General features: G+C 35.6%; 1 protein-coding gene across 1 annotated transcript in view; it reads left to right on the plus strand.

Annotated features, from left to right (window-relative positions):
• The window catches only part of CAH1 (carbonic anhydrase 1), a 95,840-nt gene extending 83,380 nt beyond the window's left edge, over positions 1-12,460 (plus strand). The window contains exons 5-7 of the mRNA XM_022081908.2: positions 1,822-1,936; positions 6,019-6,125; positions 9,343-12,460. Coding sequence (XP_021937600.1) covers positions 1,822-1,936; positions 6,019-6,125; positions 9,343-9,483 — 363 coding nt within the window. The 3' untranslated portion in view covers positions 9,484-12,460. The remainder of the gene's footprint in view (positions 1-1,821; positions 1,937-6,018; positions 6,126-9,342) is intronic.
• The last annotated feature ends 370 nt before the right edge of the window (positions 12,461-12,830 follow it).

Here is a 12,830-nt window from a genome sequence, read left to right on the forward strand (position 1 = left end):
CGGACATATATTTCATACAATTTTTAGGAAATTGTAGTGTCTGAGAAAGAATTCTGTGAATAATGTGGGTTCCATTAACACTGAGATGATCTGAGCTGAAGCTTATATCATTAATGCATATGTCACGGTTACTATGCTGCTGAGTTTCTGTGCCAAAATCCTGCAAATTGTCAACTTATTTGGCATACACAGTATAATTTATGCAACCACAAAGCATAAAGTCAAGCAACATTAAGTCACTGCACCAGAATTGTAGAATGTGGCTGGAAGACAAACAGCATCACATTGCTGCTCATGCATGTGCATTGTATTGCATTGCTGAAGGCAATAAAACTGTGCACATTTTGCCATTCATGGTTTCTGTCTGTGATGTTTTCTTTTCTTATTTCTACATTTTGTTTTGAAGACATATCTTTTTTCTTTTTGTTTGTTAATTATAAGACAGATGGACACTACTTTAAGCACTCCACTTCCTAACCTATTTATAACTTCACATTATTTCAAAATGAAGCTAGTGGCCTAAACAAAAGAGCTAGAAATTGTAGCATTTCAATTGCAAAAGCACCTTCGTCATTGATGTAATTTGTAAATACAGACCATGGCAGCAAGGTTTCTAAAAGAGAAAGGTTAGAAATTTGGGGATCCTGTTTGGCATTATTACTCATAAATCTAATCTAACATGGGAATTAGACAATTTTGTAAATAATGTTTGAAAATTGAACTTTCACAAGGAAGTTCTCAGCATGCTACAGCAGTTCAATCCAGTTACTGTAATCAAGTTAACAAGCTTGGTGACACTTTGGAATGTCTATAGAAAATATTCGGAATGGGTGTTACTGAGTGAATCATGTAACTTCCTGTGCCACTCTGCTATCATTTCGGTTCATGTGACATGAGATCAAGAGTTTTATGGTTCAAGTTCGTAGTTTGAAATATCAGAGTTTCCTTATTAAATTTTTCCTTCAGGAAAATTCCAAAATATTGATTGTCAGTGGTTAGAAAATGCATAAAATCAGATTGATCCACCATAGCTTACATGTCCGCCACTTTGTATTGCAACATGCAACTGTCTCCTGGTGATAGATAAAAACAACAACCAAGGCAGTAATCTTTTATTCCTGGACAATTAAATTTAAGACACTGAATCTGAAAGAAAACTAGACTAATCTAAAGAATACATTTAAAGATCTCACAGAGGTGATGCAAACATTCCAGAAACAGTATTTTTCTCTGAAACATTGGTATCTACCTACATGTCATTACAACCCAAAAGACAAATACAGAAGATGCCGGTTGATTGGGCCATCGGTTGATCGGGGCAGCCGTTTATTCAGGACAAATCTTAAAGAACAAACTTTTTTTAACTCTTTACATAATTGGGGCAGCCCCTTATAGGGCCAAAGTGTTCTAGTCCTGATGTGTCCCAATTAACCGGAATCCACTGTATTGACAAAAGATTAATTTAATTTATTTTATTTTATTATGATAATTTCTTCTTTCTTTTGGATATATTTATGTTTTATAATTAACAATTCTGATTTCAAAATTCAGTAGGAGTTTCTGCATAATATTTTGGATAGAGACAGAGAGGCTGGCATTAAAATGACATTATAGTGCTTCTGTGTATTTAATTAGGCCCTTTGCTCTGACCTTCTGTCCTTGGTACTCAGTGACTGTTCTGCTCTAGAATTAAATTTTATATCTACTGTTAACTGGTATGCAACCTTCTAGATATCTATTTCTGAATCATACATGACATTACTAGGCAATTTTGTCTTATAACCCTTTAAGTTCAGAACTGAGGTATTTCTTAACTTTCAGGTTGGAAAAGAGAACCCAGAGCTTCAGAAGATTGTTGAACATATTCCAAGCATCTATCATCGTGGACAAAAGACGGCTATAAAGGAACCAATTGATCCAGCCAAGTTGCTCCCAGGTAGGCTATGTTGTAGGCATTAGTAACAAGAGGAGCGTTGCGTTTTCTTCCGTGGACAGAGAGTTTTCAAACATAATCTCTTTGATTTTACATGTATTTTTGTACAAAATTTCATTAATTTGTTTTTTCCTGTATTATGAAAAAGTAAACAACATTATTTTCAATTTAAGATATAAAAAAGTACATCATATTTACGTCTACAACCTTCAATCACTTCCATCGAGGATTTGCTCCACTCACTCATCACAACACAGATGGTTGGTGCTTTCAGGTACATGCAAGGAAGATTAAATAGTTATATATATATATATATATATATATATATATATATATATATATATAAGCACGTGCACACATACACTTTTTTAAATTCTGTTACTATGGTATATGAGGTGGCCACGGTGGTCTAGCGGTTAGAACACTGGCCTTGTAATTCTGGGGTCTCGGGTTCGATTCCCGGCGGTGCCCGAATTTATAACTTGTGTTGGGCAAGGTCGTGGTCTAGGCAACACGGAGTTTCCCCGGTTTCTCCGTGGCATCCCAACAATTACTCCATTCACACACAGAAGAAGGCAATGGCAAACCACTTCTGGATCATCTGCCAAGAACGTATATGAACAGGTCCCAGTCCGAGAAAAGGATGGAAGGATCCTGTTAATATGGACCTGTCGTCAGACAGAACACTAAATAAATAAAATAACTATGGTGTATATATATCTATTAATAGTCTGACAACATAATTTGTATTTCTGACATGCATTCTTTTCACACATTTTGTTTAGAGGGAAGAAAAGTCAATTATTATTTTTAAAAGAATCATTTCTAGTTGTCTCTCATAGTAAATTTCAAAAATCTTGGTGATCATGGTCAGTATACTTCATGACTTCTGTAATCTTATTATTATTATTATTTTGACTTTTTTTTGGGGCATGTGACATCAGGGAAGGATTTTTTTTATTTTACTCATCATGCATTTTATTTGGGACAGAAATAACCCTGAAGTTGTTTATGATGGAAGCCATCAATGAAATCTGTGTTGATGAATTCTCCTGCTGACTTTGAGAGGTGTTATCATACATGTAGTACCATTAAATAGAAAACATTAACTTTCTAGACCCTAGAAACAGAAATACCGTAGCTGTTTACAGATTGTGTTCTTTTGTAACATTTTGGCCATAAGTCCAAAGTCCCTGTCACAGGGCACAAAGGAATTTCCTCTGACAGGTTAATATTGTAACATTTGTTTTGGTTAGGATAGATATCAGAAGAAAATATGCACTTCCTAGGCAGTGTCAGATTGTGGTTATTGATTTAATTCAATAAATAGGAATATATTCTTCTGGGTTGTCTCATAGCTTGCCTTTTTCAATATGGATATAATGTGGCGTTATATTTAGGTTATTTACGCCAAACACATGTACGCAAAACTTGTGAAATTAGGAAGCCACGTGCACAGGTATGTGTGGGTTTAGTAGAGTTTGATTTCAAGTTAACAGTAGTTCAATATTCTGCCACTGTAGTTATAAAAAACACATGTCAGTGACATGTGACATTTTCATACAATTTGTGAAACAGTGATGAACTGCAGCAAGCTAGATTTGTATGGGATATATGCAAGTTTCATACAAGTTCATGGTTATACCCGTAAAGAATGATATTCCATAAAACTACCATTTTTCTAAAATACTGATATCTGCCCTTTTCATTCCCATCTAATGCAATTCTAAATATGATACCATAACTAACTAACTACCTGGTAACAGAACCTGCAGGTCCAACACTGACAACACCAAAGTCCGCCATGAGCCATGATCTTGAGTCAACTCCATCCATTTACCATCCTCGGAGCCTACTTCCCTAAGACCCATCTTGATATTATCCTCCCGTCTCTTTCTTGGTCTGCCCAGTCTTTTTCCAGAAGGATTCCCTTCCAAAATTCTGTATGCACCCCTTGCCTCCTCCATGCATGCTACATGGCCAGTCCATTGGAGCCTCCTAGATTTCACTATCCTCACTATGCTAGGTAACCCGTACAATTCACACAGCTCCTTGTTATGCAGTATTCTAAATTCCCCACTTATTTCATCCTTTCTAGGTCTAAATATCCTCCTGAGCACCTTGTTTTCAAACACTTGTAATCTACGTTAATCCTTTAAAGTAAGAGGCCATGTTTCACAATCATAAAAGACAACAGACAAAATTATTTTTTATATATCCTGATCTTCAGTGTTTTGGATAGTAAAAGAGATAACAGTTTCTTAATGGAATAAAAACAAGCATTCCCCAAATGTATTACACTCATAATTTCATCATGGACCTCATTTATATGTGTTATTGTGGTTCCCAGATACTTAAATTTTCAAAACATTTTCAAATGATGTGTTACTTATAATTATGTTCCACCATTTTTTCTGATGTTGATCCTGTATTATGCTTATGTATTTAGGTTTGTATACAATTACTTCTATGCCTATGTCCTTGCTAGCCTGTAGGAAACTTTCTGCATTTTTGGACATGGCACTCACACCCTCCCCCATTAAATTTTCATCATTAGCATAGGCAAGTACCTGGTGCAGACTATTCATTTCGAGTCCTTCTAGATTCTCTCTTACCTTCTTGATGACATGTTCTAGAGTAAAATTAAAAAGCATTAGGGACAAAGCATCTTAGGCCATTGTGCACTGGGACTGGATGAAACAGATGGTACCTATATGAACTCTACTAGATACCTCATTTGTACATATCTTAATATCTTGTTATTCCAAACTTGATCAAAATGTCATATAGTACCTTTCTTCTAATTGAGTCATATGCCTTTTGAAAGTCCACATATGGTTGGTGTACTGACCCATTATACTCCACCTTTTCTCTACTATTTGTCAAATGCGAAAGATTTGATCAGTAGTTGACCTATTATGGCAAAATCCACATTGATTGTCCCCAATAGTTTCATTCATAAATGGCGTTAACTGTGCCAGAAGAATATTCGATAAAATTTTGTATGACATTGATAAAAGAGAGATACCTCGGAAGTTAATGCATTCAGTTTTGTCCCCCCTTTTATGGACAGAGACAACAATTGATTCTTTCCACTGTTGTGGTAATACTTCCTGGTACTACATCAAGACTACAAGCTTATGTATCTCTGAGTGCAGTGTCCTGCCACCTGCATGAATTAATTCTGCTGGAATTGAGTCAATACCTTATAACTTTTTAATTTAACAATGTCAATTTCAACTTTATTAGGGCTCGGTTCCGGGATGAAGGGCTCTACTTTATGTACTTCAGACTCATTAAATTGATCAGCTACATGATCGTTTAGTACCTTACTAAAGTAATCTTTCCATCTGTCTGTAATGCCATGTGAGTCCACAAGCAGACCCCCATTCTCGTCCTTGATCAAATTTGTCCTAGGTTTGTACCCCTTCTTAAATTCACTTATGCCTCTATACAACTCTCTGATGTTTTTATTTTTGCTGTTGGTTTCCAACTCACCTATCTCATCTTTCAGATACTCTCTCTTATTCATCAAAGTTCTGCTGGTTTCATGCCTTGCGCTGACATCTTTCCCTGTTTATTCGAGTACGGGCCTGCAGCCATTGCAATCTAACCTGCTTCTTCCATCCTACCAAAATAGAGCATTCTTCATCAAACTATGCTTTATTTTGCAAAATTTTATGATAACCCACACTCTGCTCAGCTGAAATTTTTTCATGTTATCCTGTATATTTTCCCAGGCAGACCATACATAATAATAATTGTTACAGTTTTATTTCACATTTTCTGTAAATATGTTACTATATATAATTTCAGGACCCAGTATTAAGTGTCATTAGTTTTATTCCCACATCACAAGTTCATATCTGCCATGTAGTTATAACTGATTGTGGGTATGATATTCAAATATTTGAAAAGTTGAAAGGAGGGATGCAAAGGCAGTATGGTGACCTTTCCTTAAGAAGAGAAAGTGAACTACAAAGGAACTCCATCTGTGTCACTGTAGAGAGTGCAAAAGAAACAGTTATAAGTACATTTTCAAAAAAAGGAATTGTGTAAAGTTATGTTTCTTCTGTCTTTTTCAGGAACATTCTCTTATTGGACATACCTAGGCTCCCTGACTACACCCCCCTGCTCTGAAAGTGTTACCTGGATACTCTTCAAGGAACCTATTGAAGTTTCTGAGGAGCAGGTATGTAACATGTGGTACATAACATATTGAATTTACAATGGAACAGATTTATGGCACAAAACTTCCACATACTACATCATTTTGAGCTTCCTGAGGACCATTATTCAGCAGCTGTGAAAATTTCTTAAGTTGGATCAATTTGAAGTTTCTGAGGAGCAGGCATGAGATGCTTTTATGTAGGTTAATTTGCATTGTGGGGAAAATGATGGACACATGCAACAGGAATATGTAGAACACAAAAAGAGAAGCCAAATCCCCTGGAAGTCATGACCATTGAGATACAGGCACCAGGAATCCAGTGACTAAATGTAAAAATTACATACTATTGATTCCATAGTCACCAGTGACCAACACTGCAGCAATGAGCAACATTTGCTGTGAAATTGTACCTGCACACAAAAAGAATTATGAAGGTCTATCAGGAGGGATGGATGTGCAACACACCTATTTTGTCATAGTCATTGAGAAGTGTGGGTTGAAATATACTAAATATACTTGAACTGGTAGTAGCTAAGCACCAGACACATGACAGCAAAACAGAAAATGTGTAATTATGATGTGTCAGGCATGTACAGAAGAGAATGGATGGTCAATACAGCAATGTCAGCCTGTAAACCAGGAAGTTCCTCTGGAACGAGGGCACATTGCTCCACATCAGAATTGGAAATAAACCCCAAGATGCACACCTCACTGTTAATTGAGTAAATATGCACAGAAATTCAAGAACTTATCCAAGTAGCAATCTGACAGTTGTGAGATGTACTCAATCCACCTGCTGCCTCTGGGTGCTTACCAGTGCCAGAACACTGCCCCCAGTGGTTACATCATTGGACGATCCAGAGGCTCTTGTATGGGAGTATGGGCCAACTTCTTGGATGGCATTCAGCTCAGACCAGTATTAACGCCCGATGCACAGACTCCACAACTCAGCACGAGAACTGAAATGCGTAGCCACCCTTATGACGGCCAGATGAGACCTGCATGATATGCATCATTACTCAATAGCCAAATTTTATTGACCAAGCTAGATGATACACTGCTCATTGAATGCGCTTGTTGTATATCATCATCACCAAAGAATGTCAGGCTGCCTTATATTACAATCAACAGGGCACCAATGAGTTTCTCAGTGTTTGACCTGACTTTTGGAGTGGATTCCAGCCACAAGCCAGAACAGCCTTGCAGGGTTTCCATAACTGGGAAAGTCCAAGAAAGTGACTGGACACATGGCAAGACCAAGTAATGAGGTATGGACGCCTATGAGCAACAACATCAGATGGACACATTATCAACATACAGCAGATCTTCAGAGGAATCCCATGACATAGCATCACCACCGAGCATTAACTTTCCTGACTTCGATGCAGTCATGACCCAGTACTGTGTACCAATTCAATTACATACATTTTATATCTTTTGTCATTTATAAAATATATTATCATTTATGTATTAATGGTTAAACAAAGGTACACAGGCTCAGGCTGTACTTGCCATTCTCTTACAGAGGGTCATCCCAAACTGTGAAAGGGGTGGTACCTTGGGGAACTTGTCAGTTGTCAGTGGTTAGGGGATGAAAATGTGTGCATGCACACACACACACACACACACACACACGTGGGAAAGGACTGGGAGGTGAGAACATATAATTTCATTCCCTTCATTCTGCTATTAGAAGGCAAATAAGAGACAGCACCACAGATTTACAAGCAATGCTATAAGATGATATGGGATACATTTTTCAATAATTGTTTATTAGATAAGAAAATTCCCACCATTCATTGTGCTCTGAAACTTTGTGCCATTATAAACTGTCTCTTGTGGACAAAGAAATTAAATACAGCGACAGGAATTTTTTATCACCAGCTGTTGTTAATGTAATGGCTTGAACCATCCAGAACTTCTAAAAGAGTGTCTTCGTACTAAGACACAGAACTGCACACATATTGACAAATGCCCGAAGACAAGTCGTGTAGGAAAACAAACCATAACTGTCGCAGTTACGGATGCCATATCTGTGACCAGTGGTGGACTTGTGACAATGTACTAGGCATGAAAAATGCTGGAAGTTGGTGGTGTGAAAAACTTTAAGAATTTTGGATCAAAAAGCTGTTGTCCAGCAGTAAACTCAAGTCATGTGAGGAATTTAAATTGGGAAGGAAGAAGAAGGGAGACTATGATGGCACAGCAGGACTAGGAGAATGAAGCATAAGATTTGTATAGCTATGGGTAATGTTATAAAAAGACGCTGCCACAGGTACACTGGTCTCGTTATATGTGATTTTCTTTAACTTGCACTGCACTCGTATCTATGTATCTGTCTTCATATGTTCAGAATTTATTGATTAGAATTATGTGGTCTGCGATCAGAACATATAAAAATTAAACATTTTAAAATATTTGAATAATAAAAACTAATTTTGCATAAAAGAGGGTTAAACTCACAGATGATATACAAATACAGTCATTAATAGTCATTTATTCATGTAAAATGTTTATATAGTTGTCTCTAATGTTATGTTAACATTCAAAGGGACATCATGTCCATCATTCATCATTAGTGCCCTGTTGTTATCTGTGATATTGCTCTTACTTACTGTATAACTACATTAAAATTATATAAGAAAATGTGGCACACAGGTAAATTCTTCAACCGTTTTAAATCAAAAATGCAGAATGGAAAAATGACTGTAGTATTTGTTTATGTCTCTCCATCAGAATGCAGGTAACGATCATGATGTGATAGCCAGTGAAACATTTGGTAATGAAACTGTTCAAATACTTTGGCAACAACAATAACAAACAGACGTTATTTTCAACTATGGAAACGCTTGCTAGTATTGTGTTCAAAATTTTTAATTTACTTTCAGCTATATAAATGCCTAAAGATGAAAATATACAAAACTATAATTGCATCATGAAGTTAGAAATGCATATATAGTTTTTGTTAGGAAACCTCAGTGCAGATGGGAGGATAATACCAAAATGGTTTTTTGAAAAATGGTTTGTGGAAGGGTAGGCTTGAATGAAATGGATCATGATAGGATCTGGTGACAGGCTTCTGCAAACTTGGTAATGTACCTGTGGCTCCTTGATCAGTTGAGTGCCTATCAATTTTTCAAGACAGCTGACTTTAGATTTACAGTACGCATGATTACAATTGCATAATGAAATTCATATTAACTAAGTTTGTTGAAAAATTGGCACTTCTCATTTACAGTTATCCGCATTCCGAAGTCTACGATGCTACAAACCTGAAGAAGCCTGTCCTTGTGATGAACTAGAGGGACTCGTAATCAACAACTATCGTCCACCTCTGCCTCTTGGCAACCGAGAGCTGCGAGAATGTGGCTCTGTTTAAGTAAGTGTGACATGATGGCACATTTCTGTTTGCACCATGCTTCACATAATATGTAAAATTTCAGTGAACAAGTTTTTTTTCACTTACTAAACAGATAGTTATATTCTGCACTCCTAAATTCATGTGGCAGTGTTTACAGTCACGCAGGTGGGCTGTTACAACTACATTAATGTAGTTGAATATATGTAAATCAGTATTTTAAAAAGTAAATTATTTTGCACTATGGGATTTTACATCCTTTTGCTAATATTATTCAATGATCCCCACAGTTGGGCGTAGTATGTATCAATAATGAGTGCAATAGAAATGTGATATCTTTCAGTGTGATTAATATGGCCAATGTTAACTGCTTCAGTAACTCTGAACAACATTTGCAAATAACATTTAGGTCACCTGAAAATAATTTAAATATTAATTACGTAAAGAGTTACTATGTTGTCCAGTGAGAGGAAAAGAAGTCCAGAATATTGAGGCTTCTGATGATGCTTTTTGTCTGGTAAACTCTTTGTATTTCAGAAGAATTTTATCTTTAAATTCTTCTGAACTGTTTATAAGTTGGATATTATAGGTCACATCTTGAGATTCTATAAATATCAATAACCAGTTTGCAAGAATGTTCATTGTATACTGAGGCCGATGTGTGTAGACCACCTGTATGGCACATCACATTTTTAAACTATAAAATTAATCCATTGTGGCTTATACTAGCAAAATAGTATAATTACTATGATTAAGGTACTAATAAAGGGATCAATAAAAACTGCTGAAATTTAGTATAAGTATATAGACAGTACATTTTGCTTACTAGCTATAGGAGTAGAGTGCATGAAAAATAATTAGAATATGACGTCTGGAGGAAATGGATAAATCTATATGTAATAAATTCTTATGCAATATTAATTGTCTAGTCTTTGAATATAAATATTGTTTTATTATGAGCAGTTTTTGGCTGGCTTGAATACAATTACATGATTCTTGTCATATTTCCTGAAATAAGAGTATGAGAATATGAGATATAAAATGAACCATATGCTAATGGATAAGTGATTTATATAAAAAGCAGCTTAAACCTTTGTAAAATAAATTGAAAGCTTTATATGCTCCCACATCACTGATAGTATTAATATGTATGCCATGTGATTTAGTTCTGATTTGCATTTCCCTTAGCAGAAAGCAACACTGTCACTTTTGTGTCATTTCATAAAAGTATATATAATAAAGTTTTAGATTTCTTGTACAAAAGTTTTGTTAGTAGGAATTAATATTTATTAGTTTGTATTATCTTTTATTTACTTTCCCTGCATTATCCAAGTGGACTTCTGCACAGTCTACGTTTTATTTGTAGACTTGTATCAGTTTTAATAAAACAATTTAAGCAAGAATACTTGACAATGATAATAACAGATTGAAGAACATGTGTTTAGGTTTTATCTTGTGTGATGTTTTTATTTCAGGAAATAAAAGAAAACAACTGTCAGTGACGTACTAATTAAGCAATAGACTGTTGTAATCATATTGTTGTTAGTTACCTGGTAGATAAACAAGTAGAGCATCATGCCTTATAGTAAGAAACACAGATGTAAGCACAAACGTGTTCATGCATATATGATACTAAAGATATAAAGCTTACTCATCAAGTAGAAAGTGTGCAATTAAAAAAATTTGTTTCACAATTACTATAGATGAACTACGATGTGAGATCAATTTTTTTCCATCGTGCTAAATAGGATAAGTCCTTTTAATTTCTGTGTTCTTAATTTCAAGTATCACTGTCCATGTCAGTGCTAATAAGTAATTATTGATTGTAAATTCAGATGTTTTATCAGCATTGTAATATATTTGATTATATTTCAAATTTAAAAGCCACTGCTTTGCTATAATAATGTTTTATGAAAACTCAAACCCAAACATATTGTAATGTCAGGACAGAATCAAGTTTCATGTTTAGACTGGATTCATATGGTGAACACAGGATTTTTATTTATATGTGGACCTTAAATTATTATAATATTCAATTTAAATATGTAAGAGAAACTAACTGTGATTGTTACTTGAAAGCATAGTGGCTATGCCTTTATTATATGTGCATTGAAAATTATTAACAACTCAGGAGGATAAAATGAATATTTATATTATATTATACTGTTTCAATCTTTACTGAAAACTCAAGAGGGAGTATGTTGGGAATGTACTAAATACATGGTGATTCATTTAGTAATTAAGAACCAAGTGGTCCGTACCTGAATATATTGTATAGATATGCCTCAGAACAAAGTTGGTCTATATTTGTGTACGTACTTTTGTAACTGGATAAATCTCAACAAAAGTGGTACATTATGTCTTTGCCAGTTCACCTGTGAGGCAGCCTGCATATTTCTGCCCTCCAAAGTAATGAAATTCAGTTTTGTTGCATTTTGGGTAAATTTCATTCATACGGAGATCACTAATTGGACAACATACTGATTATATTTGTAAAATTTCATTACATTGTTATGTACAATGTACTTGTGTTACCATTAGCGCATTAGATGACATGAATTGTATACAAATGGAGCACTGTAATCTATAGATAGAAGGTCTGTATGCTTCTAACCAAATATCATAGAAGGTAGCAGGTGAGTGGCAGTTTATGTAGGATTTGAGGTTTTCACAGTGGTGAGCCTGAAGATTTGCTGTCTTCTGGGTTATTGTGCCATGTAATATGGTAGATTTCCACCAACATTTCAGAGGTCATACTGCCTCCATCATCAGGGTGATGATTCATCAATCTACCAGACTACATGGCACAATAACCCAGAAGACAGCAATCTTTGAGTGGGAGTTTGTTGCACAAAGACATTTGCAAGGTTGTGATGTTGTGAAATACTTTCCCTCAATTTATTGCATTTTTTAGTGAAACACCATGTGAACCAGCAGCGCATTTTGGTTAACTTTCTGCTTCATGCATAAAATAAACATATGTGCCTTGAAATTTAAATTGCTAGTTTGTCTATGTAAAACTATATCACTTTTGTCCATTACTTATTCCTAAACTTTACAATTAATCCCCCACTTGTAAAACTGTGGGAAATACTACCTTTAGGTTAACATTCACTGCATGACAATCCTTCCTAGCACACAACCAACAAACATCTGGCTTTTTGTGTGAAACCTAACTAACTAGATGGCTTACCGAACATGAAGGTTCATGACTGAATTAACCAAAGCCCTCCACCGGACCCTGTCCTGGGCCAACAAAATACCAGTCTCCTTCAACTCTTATCTCCCATAGATCCCGCCTGACATTATCCTCCCATCTACGTCTAGGTCTCCCCAGTGGTCTCTTCCCCTCAGGCTTCCCAACCAAT

The sequence above is a fragment of the Zootermopsis nevadensis genome, unplaced genomic scaffold, assembly GCF_977971745.1.
Source record: "Zootermopsis nevadensis isolate Lab colony 2312 unplaced genomic scaffold, Znev_1.0 Znev_ptg000020l, whole genome shotgun sequence".
NCBI lineage: Eukaryota > Metazoa > Arthropoda > Insecta > Blattodea > Termopsidae > Zootermopsis > Zootermopsis nevadensis.